The sequence below is a fragment of the Plectropomus leopardus genome, chromosome 6 (genome assembly GCF_026936395.1).
Source record: "Plectropomus leopardus strain MGB_pleo_1.0 chromosome 6, ASM2693639v1, whole genome shotgun sequence".
Lineage (NCBI taxonomy): Eukaryota > Metazoa > Chordata > Actinopteri > Perciformes > Serranidae > Plectropomus > Plectropomus leopardus.
Window position 1 is genome coordinate 1,210,881 of NC_142181.1, and position 14,348 is coordinate 1,225,228.

Sequence of the window (14,348 nt, forward strand, 5' to 3'; positions counted from 1 at the left end):
ATATTATATTATATTATATTATATTATATTATATTATATTATATTATATTATATTATATTATATTATATTATATTATATTATATTATATTATATTATATTATATTATATTATATTATATTATATATAATAATTAATTTATACATACAGAATTATAGTTAAATTTAAAAATAATAATAATAAAAAACTTTCATATTCACCCTTTGAAATCAGCTCGATCATCCAAAAACAAACCAAAAGTTAGTTATTTAGTTAGTCAGCAAATAAATAATAAATGCACAAATAAAAACTACATTTAAAAACAATTAAAAATAATTTAATTAGTAAAAAAGAAAATGGGTGGGGGAATTAATACAAAGTTAAATAAATAAAGCAGCAAATCAAAACAAAAGTACCAATTTATATCACATTTTATCAATTAATTAATGCCTAGATTTATTTTTATTATGACTGCTCTTGCATATATCAGCATGGTAATTTGTTTACAGTCATTTATTGGATTTATTTTAAATTTTGGCAGCTTCCATCCAGTAGTATTCAGATCCGAACTTGATGTCAAAGCACTAATACCAAACTGTAAATGCTCCACTATAAGTAAAAGTTCAGTAAACCGAGTGTGTATCTGCAGAATGCTTCATATGCTATAAGATCAGAACCATGAATCTCTAAAAAGTCAGAAAAGCAGCCGGTTTTCAGCTCTGTGAGGAAGCGTTTTCCAGCTGATCCAAGAGTGTATTTTATTGTTTTTTTTCAGCGCGTAAAGGAGCACTTGATCACATGTGGAGCTGCAGCTGATGGTCCCCAGATCTGATGCTCAGGCTTTGGCGTCCAGCATCTCCAGCAGCAGTTTGTGGAGGGGGACGCAGCGGTGGCGGTGCAGCCGCAGGAGAGCCTGCACGGCTCGGTCGGCCGTCTGCCGCAGCAGCGGGAGGCTCATCAGCAGGCGGCCTGCGCGGTGCTGCTCTCTGCGGGACGACTCGTACTCCTGCAGGGCCTCGTGGAGCCCGTCCTGAAACCGCTGCACCGAGTCTGGACAGTCCACCGGGTCAGCGTCTAAAGGACGGGACAGACGGAAGATGTCCGGACATCACTTTTACTCCTCAAGAGCTGAACTGAAGAGCTGCAACAATTAATCGACCAGCAGAAAATTGATCTGCTGGTATTATTTAATCTTTTTTAAGCAAAAATGTGACTTTTTTTTCTTTTTTTTGTTTGTTTTTTAATAAAAATGTCAAAAAGTGTTTGGATTTGAACTGTTGGTTGAATAAAACGAGCTCTAGTACAAGAAAAAATCTTACCATTCAGATAAAATCTTGCATCTTAAATAAAAAACCCCAACATTTTTTGTAAGTAATAAAAAAATTTTTTTTTAAAGGATGCTGTGACTGAGATGGTCTTATATATTTTTTTAAAAATCAGGCAAATGTGAGAAAAAAATCTCTTTACTTCAAGAAAAAAATGTTGTGTTTGAAAGAACCTATTTAATAAAAAAAAAAGAAAGAAAATATTAAAACAGTAAGTCAAAGATAAAGGAAGAAAAACTAAATAAAACAATAAAAAATAAATAATTACAAATAAATAAATAGAAATAAATAAAAGAAAGGATGTTGTAACTGCGAAAGACATATCTTGCAAATGCAAGAAAATCTTTTAATTCGAAGAAAAAAATGTTTCATTTGAAAGAATATTTTGTGAAAAAATTAACAATTTGACTCAGTAAATCAATACTCCTTATTATTATTATCATTATTATTATTATTAGTAGTAGTAGTAGTAGTAGTAGTTGTAGTAGTAGTAGTATTTCGCACATAAAAATGTGCATTATTATTTCATAATTTTGCCAAACATCAAGTCAAAAAATTAGAATTTATAAACTGCTCATAAATGCTAAATCGATGGATTTGGAGTACACGTTAGTGTTGTTCTGTATTACAGTTTTAGGCGAAGGTAATATTTCTAATATTCCTGACAGAGAGTTCAGTCTGCTGTGTCTCACCAATATTTACCATCATTTAATATTTTTTAAAATTTATAATTAACATTAGTTTTCTTGTGTCTTTAACATGTTATTGCAGTTTGATGTTTGTTTGTTTTTATTGTCGTCACACATTTTCATCTCCACGGAGACAGAACTTCAAAATAAAAGACTACCAGGGGGTACAACTGCTGGTCAAGTGGGAGTTAAAAAAAAAAGGTCAAGGTCAGCCTGTGGGTGTTTGTGTGTACACACACACACACACACACACACACACACACACACACACACACACACACACACACACACACACACACACACACTGTGTCCAGCAGACAGTTAACAGTTTATAGATCCAGAACCGAGTCTATCAATACACTTTATTGATCCGAGTCTCAGACAGTGGGAGACTGACCAGACTTCAGCTGGAGGTGTCCCATCATGCACTGCTTCAACGGGAGTGTTTAATGCAGTCACACATGGCCAGTCAGAGGTTATTGATCAGCTGTTAGCCTCAGCGGAGTGTTTTATATTTATATGTTATAGAGTGCCAGTGTATTTCGACTCAGCCACACACACACACACACACACACACACACACACACACACACACACACACACACACACACACACACACACACACACACACACACACACACACACACACACACACAGTCCTGGTGCTACAAAAACTCACTAAAGCACTAAATATAAATTAATCCGCCGCTGAAAAATAGTCCCCAACAATAAATTGATATTATATAATAAATAAAAATGAAGGGTTTGGAAACTGTAACAAAACATGTTGCAATTCAAATAAAGAATGATTTTGTAAATATTTTTTTAAAAAAATAAATAATAATAAATAAGAAAAATGAAAGGAAGGATGTTATAAATGAAAAAGATGATCTCATAAATTAAAAAATATATATATATCTTGCCCCCTTTCTAAAAGTTCTGGGGCTAATCAATTTGGGGATGCTTCAGCTGCCAGCCTCTGATCAATATCAATAACCACTCCTCTGGGATCAATAAGTTCAGACCCCCCCTCCCCAAACTTATTCTCTTTAAATCGTAAATCAATATGGGTGTTTGTGTTTTAGCTGTGTGTCGGGGGGGCAGATCTGCAGCTCCGGGGGGCGTCAGGGGCGTCGGTGAGGTTTAACCCCTCAGTTACAATATTTATGGTTCAGTTTAGTATGATGTCCATGTGGTTAATGAATACTATTATGAAATTATCACATAAATTAAGTGCACTAAAATATAATATTTCAATAGTATTGGCAAGAATATTAATGTTAAAAAGAGAAAAAAATATTAAAAATGTTTATTTATGGTTATTAAAATTATGTTTTCAAAAATGTCACAGGATATATAATATTTTAATTTTTTCATACATTTTTCAGGTCATTTCCTTGTTTGTTTTAGATTTTACTTTACTTTTTAAACTTTTTTTTATTTATTTCTCGCTATTTTTTTTGGTCATTTCTTGAGTTGTTGGTTATTTCCTTCGTCCCATGAGATCGAACTGATTTCCAAGGGCAAATGGGTGAATGTGAAAGTACATTTTTTGTAATTATTAATTTCAAATTAATTTATCTATTTGCCATTTATAATTTATTTATTTTTAAAGGTATTTATTATGTATGAATACATAATATAATATAATATAATATAATATAATATAATATAATATAATATAATATAATATAATATAATATAATATAATATAATATAATATAATACAATACAATCTAATCTAATCTAATCTAATATAATATAATATAATATAATATAGTATAGTATAGTATAATATAATATAATATAATATAAAATAATATACCGGAGTTAGCGAGCGCCATGGCCTTCAGCGTCACTGCCTCCTCGGGGCTCAGCTTCATCGCTTGGTATTTCGCCGTCAGGTGTCGCAGCGCCTCGTACAGGTCAGCCAATCCCGCGGCTCGACACTGAGCCTCGTCCAATCGCAGATTCCCGGCGAACACGAGCTCCTCCCCCGCCACGGCCTGCGAGCGCCAGGCCACGCCCACCAGCAGCGCCTCCATCCAACCGCTCTGCAGCAGCGACATCTGGTCGACCAATGAGAGCCCAGAGAAACCTGAGGGGGTGGAGCATGCGTCACTCAGTGTGTCAGTTAATATGGAGGATAATCACGTCAGAATTAAATTTTATAAAGGAAACTGAATATAAATTCAAACCTCCAGTATTCCATGATTTGGGAAAAAATACAAAAAAATTTGTGATTGGAAGAAGATATTTTGTAATAAAAGAAACAATTTTTTTAATTTCAAGAAAGTATTTTAGAATAGCAAGAAATCGTTCTTGCAATTTAAAAAGAAAATGATAACATAGTTTTAAAAAAATTGCATAAATGCAACAAAAAAGGTCTTGAAAGAATATATTTTGTAATAAAAGAAATTTACAAAAAAAATCCATAATTGCATGAAAATATCTTGTAATTAACAGAAAGAATTTGCGAACCTGCAAAAAGGAAAAACTTAAAAAAAAAACCCTTAAAATATTCAAAAATTGCAACAAAAGATCTCTCAATTTTTTTATAAAGGTAAATGAAAAGAAAAACTCTTAAGGGTCTCGAATTAAAGGAAAGGATTTTGCAATCTGCTACAAAGATTTTGTAATTTTAAAAAAGTAATTAAATCAAACACATCTGGTCATAAAAGAAAATATTTTGACATGTAAAGGAAAAGAAATATTGCAATAGCAAGAACAGAGTATTCCTTATTTAAAAAAAAGATTTCATAATTTTAAAAAATCATTTAAATGCAATAAAAATAATATGCTTATATAAATATGACCATTTATATATTTATCTTATTATTATTATTATTATTATTATTATTAGTAGTAGTAGTAGTAGTAGTAGTAGTAGTAGTAGTAGTATTTTATTCTTTATTTTTCTTCACTTATTTATTGTATAAATTACTATCATTACTATTCATTTTTATTACTTGTTTCTGTTGTATGTAATGTTAGTTAGAAACGAGAGATATAATCGTGTTAATCTGAGAATTTAAGATCTCTTTCCTGAAAAATGCAGCGGTGTGTGAAAAGTGTTCTTTGTGTGATTGGTACCTGGGATCTGTTTGGCCCAGCTGATCAGAACCAGCAGCTCGCGGTTCAGGAGGTCGCAGAGGGTCAGCAGCGTCCGCAGGCTGCCGTCAGTGGTCGAGTCGTCCTGATTGGCAGCCAGGGGGGCGGGCTCTGTCAGCAGCAGGTGTGAAATCACCTTGTTTCCTAAAAAAAAGGCAATAAAATTAAATAAAATGACCAACTTAGTAAATGTTTTTGTAATTTAATCAAACGTCGGGGCGGGTGCGTGAACTTACTGCTGACGGGGTGACCGTACGGGACTCTGCCGTACAAACTCAGGCCGACCTCCACGCGCCTCTTGTACTTCTGCCGCCCTCCTCTGACGCGGTCCATACGGACGCCTGCAGCACAGAGACCACGTCACGATCACCGTTCGCTGAAACAGACTCGATATGACGACGACCGCTGAGATGCAAATATGAGCACGACTGAAGTAAGAGCGACTGCTGGAGGTCGCTTTGCATCTTTGAGGTCATTACAAGGCGTTCCTCGTAATTTCCTCCCAATCGCCATACAGCTTTTGTCCTCTGGGGTCAAAATGACCCGCCTGGTTTGACTGTTATTTAAAGCATATTTTTATAAATTATCAAATAATTCTGCGTTACACCTTTAGTCTTACTTCAGTCCAACATGTTTCCACACATTTTCCCTTCGTTTTGGAATTTAGGGCCAATAGACATTAATCACGTAAGTATAAAAAACATATTTTAACGACAAAAGATTTCATTTGTGTTCAGAAGGACCCCAATGAGCTTTGTGTAGGTGTTTCTAATCTTTCTATAGCTGTTTTTCATCGCATTTTGTAGTGGTTTTAAATCATTTTTTTGTTATTTCACGTCTCTATTTAAAGGTTTTTTAGATCATTTTGAATCTTTTTCAGAGTCGATGAACAACAACAACAACAACAACAACAACAACAACAACAACAACAACAACAACAACGGTAGCAGCAGTTCCTCACAGAGCACCGATAACAGCCTAAATGTTCCCGCTTCACAGAGATGTGTAGATGCAGATTACAAGTTTCTTCTCCTGCAGCTGCTGGAGCTTCTGCTAAAGTGTCCACATCTGGACAGTTAGAGAGGACATTAACCGATTACTTAATGAGAGCGGAGTGGACATTCGGAGACACCTGCGGGGACACCGGTGGAGCTCTTGAATGTTTTTGTTGTGGGTTTTGTTGTCGTTTTACTTTTGCATCTTTGTAGCTGTTTTGCATCTCTGTTGCCGTTTTAAATCTTTCTGCTGTCATTTTAAGGTTTTTATTGGGTCGTTTTGCTTCTTTTTGTGATGAATTTGAGTCTCTTTGTGGCATTTAAACACAATTCTGCTGCTTTCCAATAAGAAACGTTTGTAGTGACTTCAACCAGAGGCTCAAAAACCCTGCAAAGACTCATGGGAAGTCTCTCTGACAGACTGACTGAAGGACAGACTGATGGACAGACTGATGGACAGACTGTAGGACAGACTGTAGGACAGACTGTAGGACAGACTGTAGGACAGACTGTAGGACAGACTGTAGGACAGACTGGCGGGACGTACCCTCCCTCATCATCCCGGCCTGGAGACACTTCTGGAAGCGGCAGGCCTGACAGGCTTTCCTCCTGCGCTTCGTGATCTCACACTCGTTCATCACCGGGCAGCTGTACTCGATGTTGCCTAGGTAACCACAAACAGGAAGTACACACAGGAGAGTCAGCGACATCACGTTAATTACACAACTGAATTTAGGGTTTATTTTGAATTTAGAAACAAAGATACAACAATAAGAGATACAAATAACCGTGTTTCCTCTTTGTTTTTGTTTTGTTTTGATTCATGTTTGTTGCATCTGTCTTACTTTTTGGCTGTTTTTATGTAAATAAATAAATAAATAAATGAATGTAAATGTATATTTAGATTTGTGAATTTTGTTCTGTTTATATGTCCCTGGACTTATCTTCACTTGTTCTGTTGCCAAATTATAAGAAAAAAAATGTATATTTAGATTTGTAAATGTTGTATATTTTGCCAACATCATAAAAATAACTTAAAATTAAAATTAAATTTAATTAATTCACAAACGTACAAGTAAAGTACAAATGTGCAAACTGTGCTTGAGTAAATGTACTTAGTTACTTTCTTCTGCTGCAGATCTTTATGGCTTCTCGTTGCTTCCTGTTGAATCGTGCAGATGAACTGATCGGACGTGATCAATCAATCACTTAATCAATCAGTCGTCTGAGCCCTGAGACGCTGCGTCTCTGAATCCGGCAGCTGATGTTTGAGCTCGTAGCTTCACACACTAATCAATGAGTGCTGCTCTACTGATCGGCTATTAACTCACTTATTGATCGGCACACACACACACCGTGGTTCTCACCTTGTATGGTCCTCTTGAAGAACGCCTTGCAGGCCTCGCAGGACGCCACGCCGTAGTGATAACCGGACGCAAAGTCACCGCACACCAGGCAGAGCCTCTTGGGCCCCGCGGCGCCCAGCGGTGTCAGGTAGTCGCCCCTCAGGATGGAGTCGACCTGCAGAGAAACAACACGCTCAGAGCTCGTCCCTGCAAGTTTTTATCCAACAAACCAACAAAAACAGAAACTCTGTTTGGGGACTATTTTCACCGGCAGATTAATCCACATTTTACGGTGGCCCTGAGGGTCAAAAGACAACATTTCCTGAAACAAAAGAACCATTTTTCAAAACTTTATAACAAGCAGAGAGGAGCTGCAGCAAAGTCTGTCTGCCCGATTTATCTTTTACTCTAAACCGGAGAGACGCAGCCGCGTGTTTGGTTTGCTAAAACGTTGTTTTGGGAAAAGTTGTTGAGCACTTCGAAAAGTTTTGTTTTGGAAAATGTTTTGTTTTCTGACATGTTGTCTTGTTTTGGGAAAACTTAGTGTTAAGGGAAATGTCTTAGTGTTTTAGTGTTTTCTGAAGTGTCATGGTGTTTTGACCCTCTGGGCCACCGTAGCATTTGGTGCTGTAGTGCGTATATTTGAATAAGCAAATTGGTGTGTGTGTGTGTGTGTGTGTGTGTGTGTGTGTGTGTGTGTGTGAGAGAGAGAGATTAAGTCTAAATAAACTACAGTGTGTGTGTTCATGGTGATGAGGGTGACACAAACACACATAATAATAATAATGATAACAATAATAACAATAATAACAATAATAATGATAATAATAATAACAATAATAACAACAACAATAATAATAACAACAATAATAATAATAATAATAATAATAATGATGATGATGATGATGATGATGATGATGATGATGATGATAATAATAATAATAATAATAATAATAATAATAATAATAATAATGATGATGATGATGATAATAATAATAATAATAATAATAATGATGATGATGATGATGATGATAATAATAATAATAATAATAATAATAATAATAATAATAATAATAATAATAATAATAATAACTCTACCTGTGCTGAAAATGAGTCAGCTTGCGACACTGAAAATCGCACTGAAGCCTCAGACACCACAGCACTGCCTCCTACGCTTCCTCCACTGGAACTAGATCCTGTCGGGGAGTCGGGCTCTGCTGCTCCACAGAGGGGGCTGTAGGAGGAGGAGGAGGAGGAGGAGGAGGAGGTCGGGCTGGGGAGGAGGAAGACCTGCTGTGAGGGGCTGAGAGCGGCCGAGGAGTCCAGGAGGAAGGAGGCCGGAGACCGAGCTTCATCAGTGGGGCAGGAGGAGGAGGAGGAGGAGCAGGAGGAGTCCAAGCGGCTGAGGAGGAAGGAAAGAGCATGTTTGGTGGCTCAAACGCTGCTGGGTGAAAAACACACAGGATCGGAGGCGCAAATGCTGCTGGGAAATGTCATAATGTGCCACTAAAAAAAAACAAAAAACAGGTTAGGTGAAAAACACCCAGATTTGGTGTCGCAGAGACGCGTTTTTTTACCCAACAGAGGGTTGGGTAAAAAAAAGGTAAAAAGGTTCGTACTGGGACACGTAACATCACGATGTGTCGTTCAGTAAAATACAGTTTGGAGCCACAAAAACCAGCAAGAAAAAAACTAAACAAAATAAAAACAAAAACTAAGCTTCAGCTAAAAAAAGGTTCGCTGCCACCACAAATACCACAGAGACAGCTGCAGCATCATAGTTCGGTAAAAAATAAAAAATAAATTTAAAAAAACAGAACAAAACAAAAACAAAGCAAAAGGTGAAAAAAAACAAAAACAGAGTTGGTGCCAAAAGCAGTGACTCAGTTTTGTTGTTTGTTGACTCTTTTAATGCATCAATCATTATAATCCTAAAATATATATCACTCAGCACAAAGAGTACTTTTACTTTTGGTACTTTATACATATTTTGGTGCTAAAAATTTGTACTTAAGTGAGTAAATCTGCTCATATTCGGACAATGAAATTGGTACTAAGACTAATAATACTGGTAGTAAAAGTGCTTTACTTTACTAAAACTAGTGTTAAAATCTTACGTAGTATGATATCTGCTGATAACGACAAACTGTAGAAAACAAACGCAAAAGTTTAGAAATTATCAGATGTTCTTTTTGGGTCTTAAGTTTTTTGCTTATATATAAAAAAATTACAGCTGATTCATCCTGATAATCTTTTTTTTTAGCTATAAAACTCTAAAATACTAAAATACTTTTACTTATACTAAATATCAGGGAATCATGTATAACTAAATAAAGAACATAAACTGTAAATTGTTGCCATTGCTGGTGTTATCGGTGATGTTTTGTCTTGAGCTTGTCTGTATTCTTATTTTGTGGTTTTCGTTATGTCTTGTCTTTATTGTGAATAAAAAGAAAGAAGGGAAAAGAGAAACTCTGTAACCTAAAAAACAAACTTCTAAAATCGTGAAAAGTATATGTTGGTTGTATTAAAACTTCTCCTGGTGCTGCTGTTACAGGAAAAATAATTTTTAATTTGATCTGAAAGAGTTTGAAGGAGCAGAAGACGAAGAAAAACACAAATAAATAAAGAAATAAATAAAGTTTGAGTTTTCTCACCGCTGTGGACCGATGAAGTCGTCTGTCAGACAGAAGTCCTTCAGCTCCATCCTGAACCTGAATCCAGATCAGCCTCCACAAAAACAAACGGACAAATCCAAAAAACAAAAATTAAATCAATAAAAATAAACACCAGCCTCAGTGGTGCGTTCGGGGTTCTCTGATGGTGCTTTCAGGTCCAGTGAAAAAAGTTGGAAATAAAAAGTGGACTCTGACCGGATGTCTCCTGCAGACTTGTGAGGCTCGGAGGTGTCCCGCAGCGTCATTTATCTGTCCAATCAGAGGGGGCGGGGCCTGGAGGATCAGCCAATCAGCAGGCAGCATCGCTGTCCGTACAGGGACTTCTTCTTCTATCATCTCTATTGATCTGACAGATGTAGGCCACCGAAGCTCCTCTGTGCCGAGGTCAACCTGCAGCTCCACATTTTATTATTATCAATTCAGTAAAAAACACCATAAAAACGTTTACATAGTTTATGTTGAATATATTAAATGCTGTAATATTTTGGCCCCGGGGTTATGCCTGAAAATATATATAAATATCATTAAAAACAACAAATACCATTTTTTAAAAGAATCCTAAAATGTTAAAATATACAAGAAAATGTTACTCATGTAATGAGTAAGTGCTAAAATAAAATATAATCGAACAAAAAAAAATAAATATGATATTTCATCTCTAAGGGTACATCTTAAAATTTATAAACATCCTAAATAAATATCCTAATAAAAATTGCTAAAGTGAAATACAATTAAAATATTACAAAAAAATAAAATTAATAAACAGAAAATAACTGGAAGAAATGTAATGACATGAGAGACTTTTTAACAAGTTGTTAAAAAAAAGTTGTTTTCAGTATAAATCACTTAAGTGGCCGTCTTTGTTTATGTAAGTCATTTTTTTATTTGCTGCTGCTCATTTTTTGTGACATGCACATTATTTTTGATTAGGTGATACTGAGTTTTCATGTAATTCATATATTTTTATATATTTATTATTAGTATTTTTTATTTGGAAAGGTTTTTGGTACATTTTCTTATATTTTTTTTCTTAACTGGAAATTGTTTTTTTTTTTAATATATGATTTTCGACTTTTGCAGTTATTCTTTCCGCCCCTGTGTCAGAGAGGGTGAGCTAAAAACTTAATGACATTTTTGTGTGCGGGAATCCTCTTTTCTTTTTTCCTTCCTGCACAAAAAAAAAAAACACACCAAAAGGCAAATTCCTCGAAATTCCTGTTAATAAAACAGATTCTAACAAGTAAAAAGTCTCAAAAAAATCTTTTTTTTTTCAACAAACGATCTAGAAGTGAAAAATGTTCAGTTTTCTATTAAATTTATTTTCGGTTGATCTGTTAGCCGATTAATTGAGTCTCCGCTCTGATCGGCAAACTTTCTTTGCTGTTTTTGTCGATAAAACACTTTTAAATCTGTCGCTCACACAGTCACACGGACACACTGACTCACCTCTGTAATGTGTGTGTGCGTGTGTGTGTGCGTGTGTGTGTGTGTGTGTGTGTATGTGCGTGTGTGTGTGCGTGTGTGTGTGTTTACAGCAAACAGAGACGAGTCGCTGAGTAAACAGCAGAGATCTGCTGACGTCACAAGAAGCTGAATCACAAACGTTCAGTTATTCAATGAGCACATTTTCAAAGGTTCATCAGTTACTGTGAATTTTGACATTTTATTTTTATAAACTGGATTAAAGAGATGCCACGTTTTTTTGAGACTTTGGTTAATTTAACTACTTCCTGACTGTATTTTCATTCATCTTTTGGAAATAAATGAATTAACTTAATTAAGACTCGTGTGCGACTCCACATTTAGAGCCGGGTCGCCCCCCTTTAGATTTTGGCTCCATTATTTCTTTTTTGCAGCCTTGTTTGTTTGTTTGTTTGTTTTTCTTGGATGTGTCATTATTTTGACTTGTGTTTTCCTGCATGAGGTGCAGCAGCAGGTTCTGCCAGAGTCTGTTGTGGGTATTTTTGTTTTTTGTGTGACGGAGAGGCGGTGTTGTCATTGTCAAACAAACTGGCTTGATGTCTGAAAAGACAATGATGTGAAGCAATGAGCAACTTAAGACGGACACAAAAATGAACAAAAAATTGTAAATAAAAAGAAAACTATCTGAAAACTAGCACAAAAAATTAAAGTAAAACACAAAACAAATAAAGAAAATAGTGTTAAAAGACAAAATATGATAATGTTAATAAATATGAATATTTTTTGTCTGTAACACAAATTTATTTATATAATTTTAATAATTATTAACATTAACTAATCACTTTTTTGGTGTAATGTTCCAGTGATTCTCTCTTTTTGTTTTGCTCTCTGCTATTTTTCACTTTCTTGACACCTTTGACCAGTTCTTGTCTTTACTCACGTTTCTGAAAGAAATCAAACCAATTTGCTCGCGTTTCAAAGGTTTAAATGCTTGTGAAAGGTGTCTGAAAGCAGCACAAGAACACTGATGAACCAGCTTTTGAAGGGTTAATGTGTGGTTAGGTTTAGGCATAAAAAAAACCTGGTTATAGTTAAGAAAAGATCATGTTTTGGCTTAAAATATCTGGTTTGGGGGGTCAAATCCAAAAAAAACACTTGTTTACTCTTTGTACTGCGTCAGTGTGTGTGTGTGTGTGTGTGTGTGTGTGTGTGTGTGTGTGTGTGTGTGTGTGTGTGTGTGTGTGTGTGTGTGTGTGTGAGGATGCTGAAACAGCAAGATGTGACACACACACACATACACATACACATACACACACACACAAACACACACAGTGTCCTAATCTCACCCTCAGACGACCAGGCAGCTCAGCTCAGTCTCACCTTCATCTGCTGTTTCATAACGAGGCCTGTCTGTCTGTCTGTCTGTCTGTCTGTCTGTCTGTCTGTCTGTCTGTCTGTCTGTCTGTCTGTCATATATTTTTATATGTATTAACTTATTTGTATTTTTATGATCCACACTGTAAAGGCGAGGCTTCACAGCTGAAAAAATCTCTTCATGCACTGGTCAGTTTTGAGATTTTAGGCGATTTTACCTCTGTAACATGCAAAAGTGCATATTCAATTAGAAAATGTATAATTTGTATATTTGAAAACAAATTTGCAGAAAAAATTGATCTACAAAAATCTCAATGTGAGTAATCAGTTGGGGAAGTTTAATGGTGATATCTGTTAGTTATAAGCTTTTCCCTACAGTGTCTTATCTTTTGTCTAAAAATGCTTGGAATTTTACATTACATTACAAAACTAGTTTTCTCTCATTTTCGGATCCAAAAATCCTAATTTCAGTAACACTTATATACACCAAATTTAATAGTTTTATTCCTTTCTATATTCTGAAGGTGTTATCAGAGAAGTTTGTGCATTTATCATTCACGGCCTGATTTATAGAGCATTTTGTTCATTGAAAAAAGGCGAAAATTAATTTTTTCAATGGCTGATGACAGTATTTTCTCATTTATGGAGCAATAAAAAGAGATATCCAAAATTTCCGCTATAATAGTTTTCTTTTGATTTGTTTAATATTTTATTAATTAATATATTTATTTTACAATTTTCAGGTAATTAGTTAAAAGCTTTACCCTAGTCTCTTATCCTCTGTCTAAAAATGCTTTGAATTTTACATTACACAGTGTGTGTCAAAATTAGTTTTCTGTCATATTCTGAGCCAAAAATCTTAAATTCAATAGCCAAACACCAAAATTTAACAGATTTATTCCGTTATATTCTGAAGGTTTTATCAGAGGAGTTTGTGCATATATCATTCACGGCCTGAGCATTTTGTTCATAGAAATATAATTGTATATTTAAAAATAATTTGGCTGAGTGATTTTAATTTATTTTTTTTTCCAGGTCATTTTATGATTTTGTTTTGTTTGGGGATTTCCAGGGATTGTTGTAGATTTTTTTTGTTGATTTATTTTGTTATTAGGAAAATTTCTTGTGCTCATTATTATTTTCTTGCTAATTTTTGGTAGAGTTATTAAATTGCTCATTGTGTTTTTTTTCCCCCATGGTTTTGAAACCTGTAGAGTTTTGTCGGTAAAGTTATGACAGACTCACTTGGAGAAAACAACACGAACCGTCGTGATGTTTTCGCTGCTGATAATAAAACTCTGTTCCAGGCTATAAATAAAGCCGGTGAATGATCCCGGCGAGATAATCTGAGCAAAAATATCCTGAGATAAACAGAGCAAATCTGGATTCACACAGCGATCACACACACGCTGACCCACTCACCTCCATCAG

General features: G+C 35.2%; 1 protein-coding gene across 1 annotated transcript; it reads right to left on the reverse strand.

Annotated features, from left to right (window-relative positions):
* Positions 1–298: 298 nt before the first annotated feature.
* esrrd (estrogen-related receptor delta) lies at positions 299–10,337 on the reverse strand. Its single transcript, XM_088078451.1, has 8 exons — positions 10,101–10,337; positions 8,542–8,845; positions 7,465–7,618; positions 6,645–6,761; positions 5,339–5,443; positions 5,085–5,246; positions 3,817–4,089; positions 299–1,051 (listed from the first exon to the last, which is right to left on the reverse strand). The coding sequence occupies exons 1-8, from the start codon at positions 10,148–10,150 to the stop codon at positions 813–815; spliced, it is 1,404 nt and encodes a 467-aa protein (XP_087934577.1). The 5' UTR covers positions 10,151–10,337; the 3' UTR covers positions 299–812.
* Between the last annotated feature and the right edge of the window lie 4,011 nt (positions 10,338–14,348).

Bases quoted from the DNA above. Each gene is read 5' to 3' on its own strand.
- esrrd (XM_088078451.1), bottom strand. From the start codon at position 10,150: ATGGAGCTGAAGGACTTCTGTCTGACAGACGACTTCATCGGTCCACAG. The intron at 5,444-6,644 runs GTACGTCCCGCC...TCTGTGCTGCAG, and splicing joins GGCCGGGATGATGAGGGAGG to GCGTCCGTATGGACCGCGTC. The intron at 1,052-3,816 runs GTATATTATTTT...CCCGTCCTTTAG, and splicing joins CATGGCGCTCGCTAACTCCG to ACGCTGACCCGGTGGACTGT.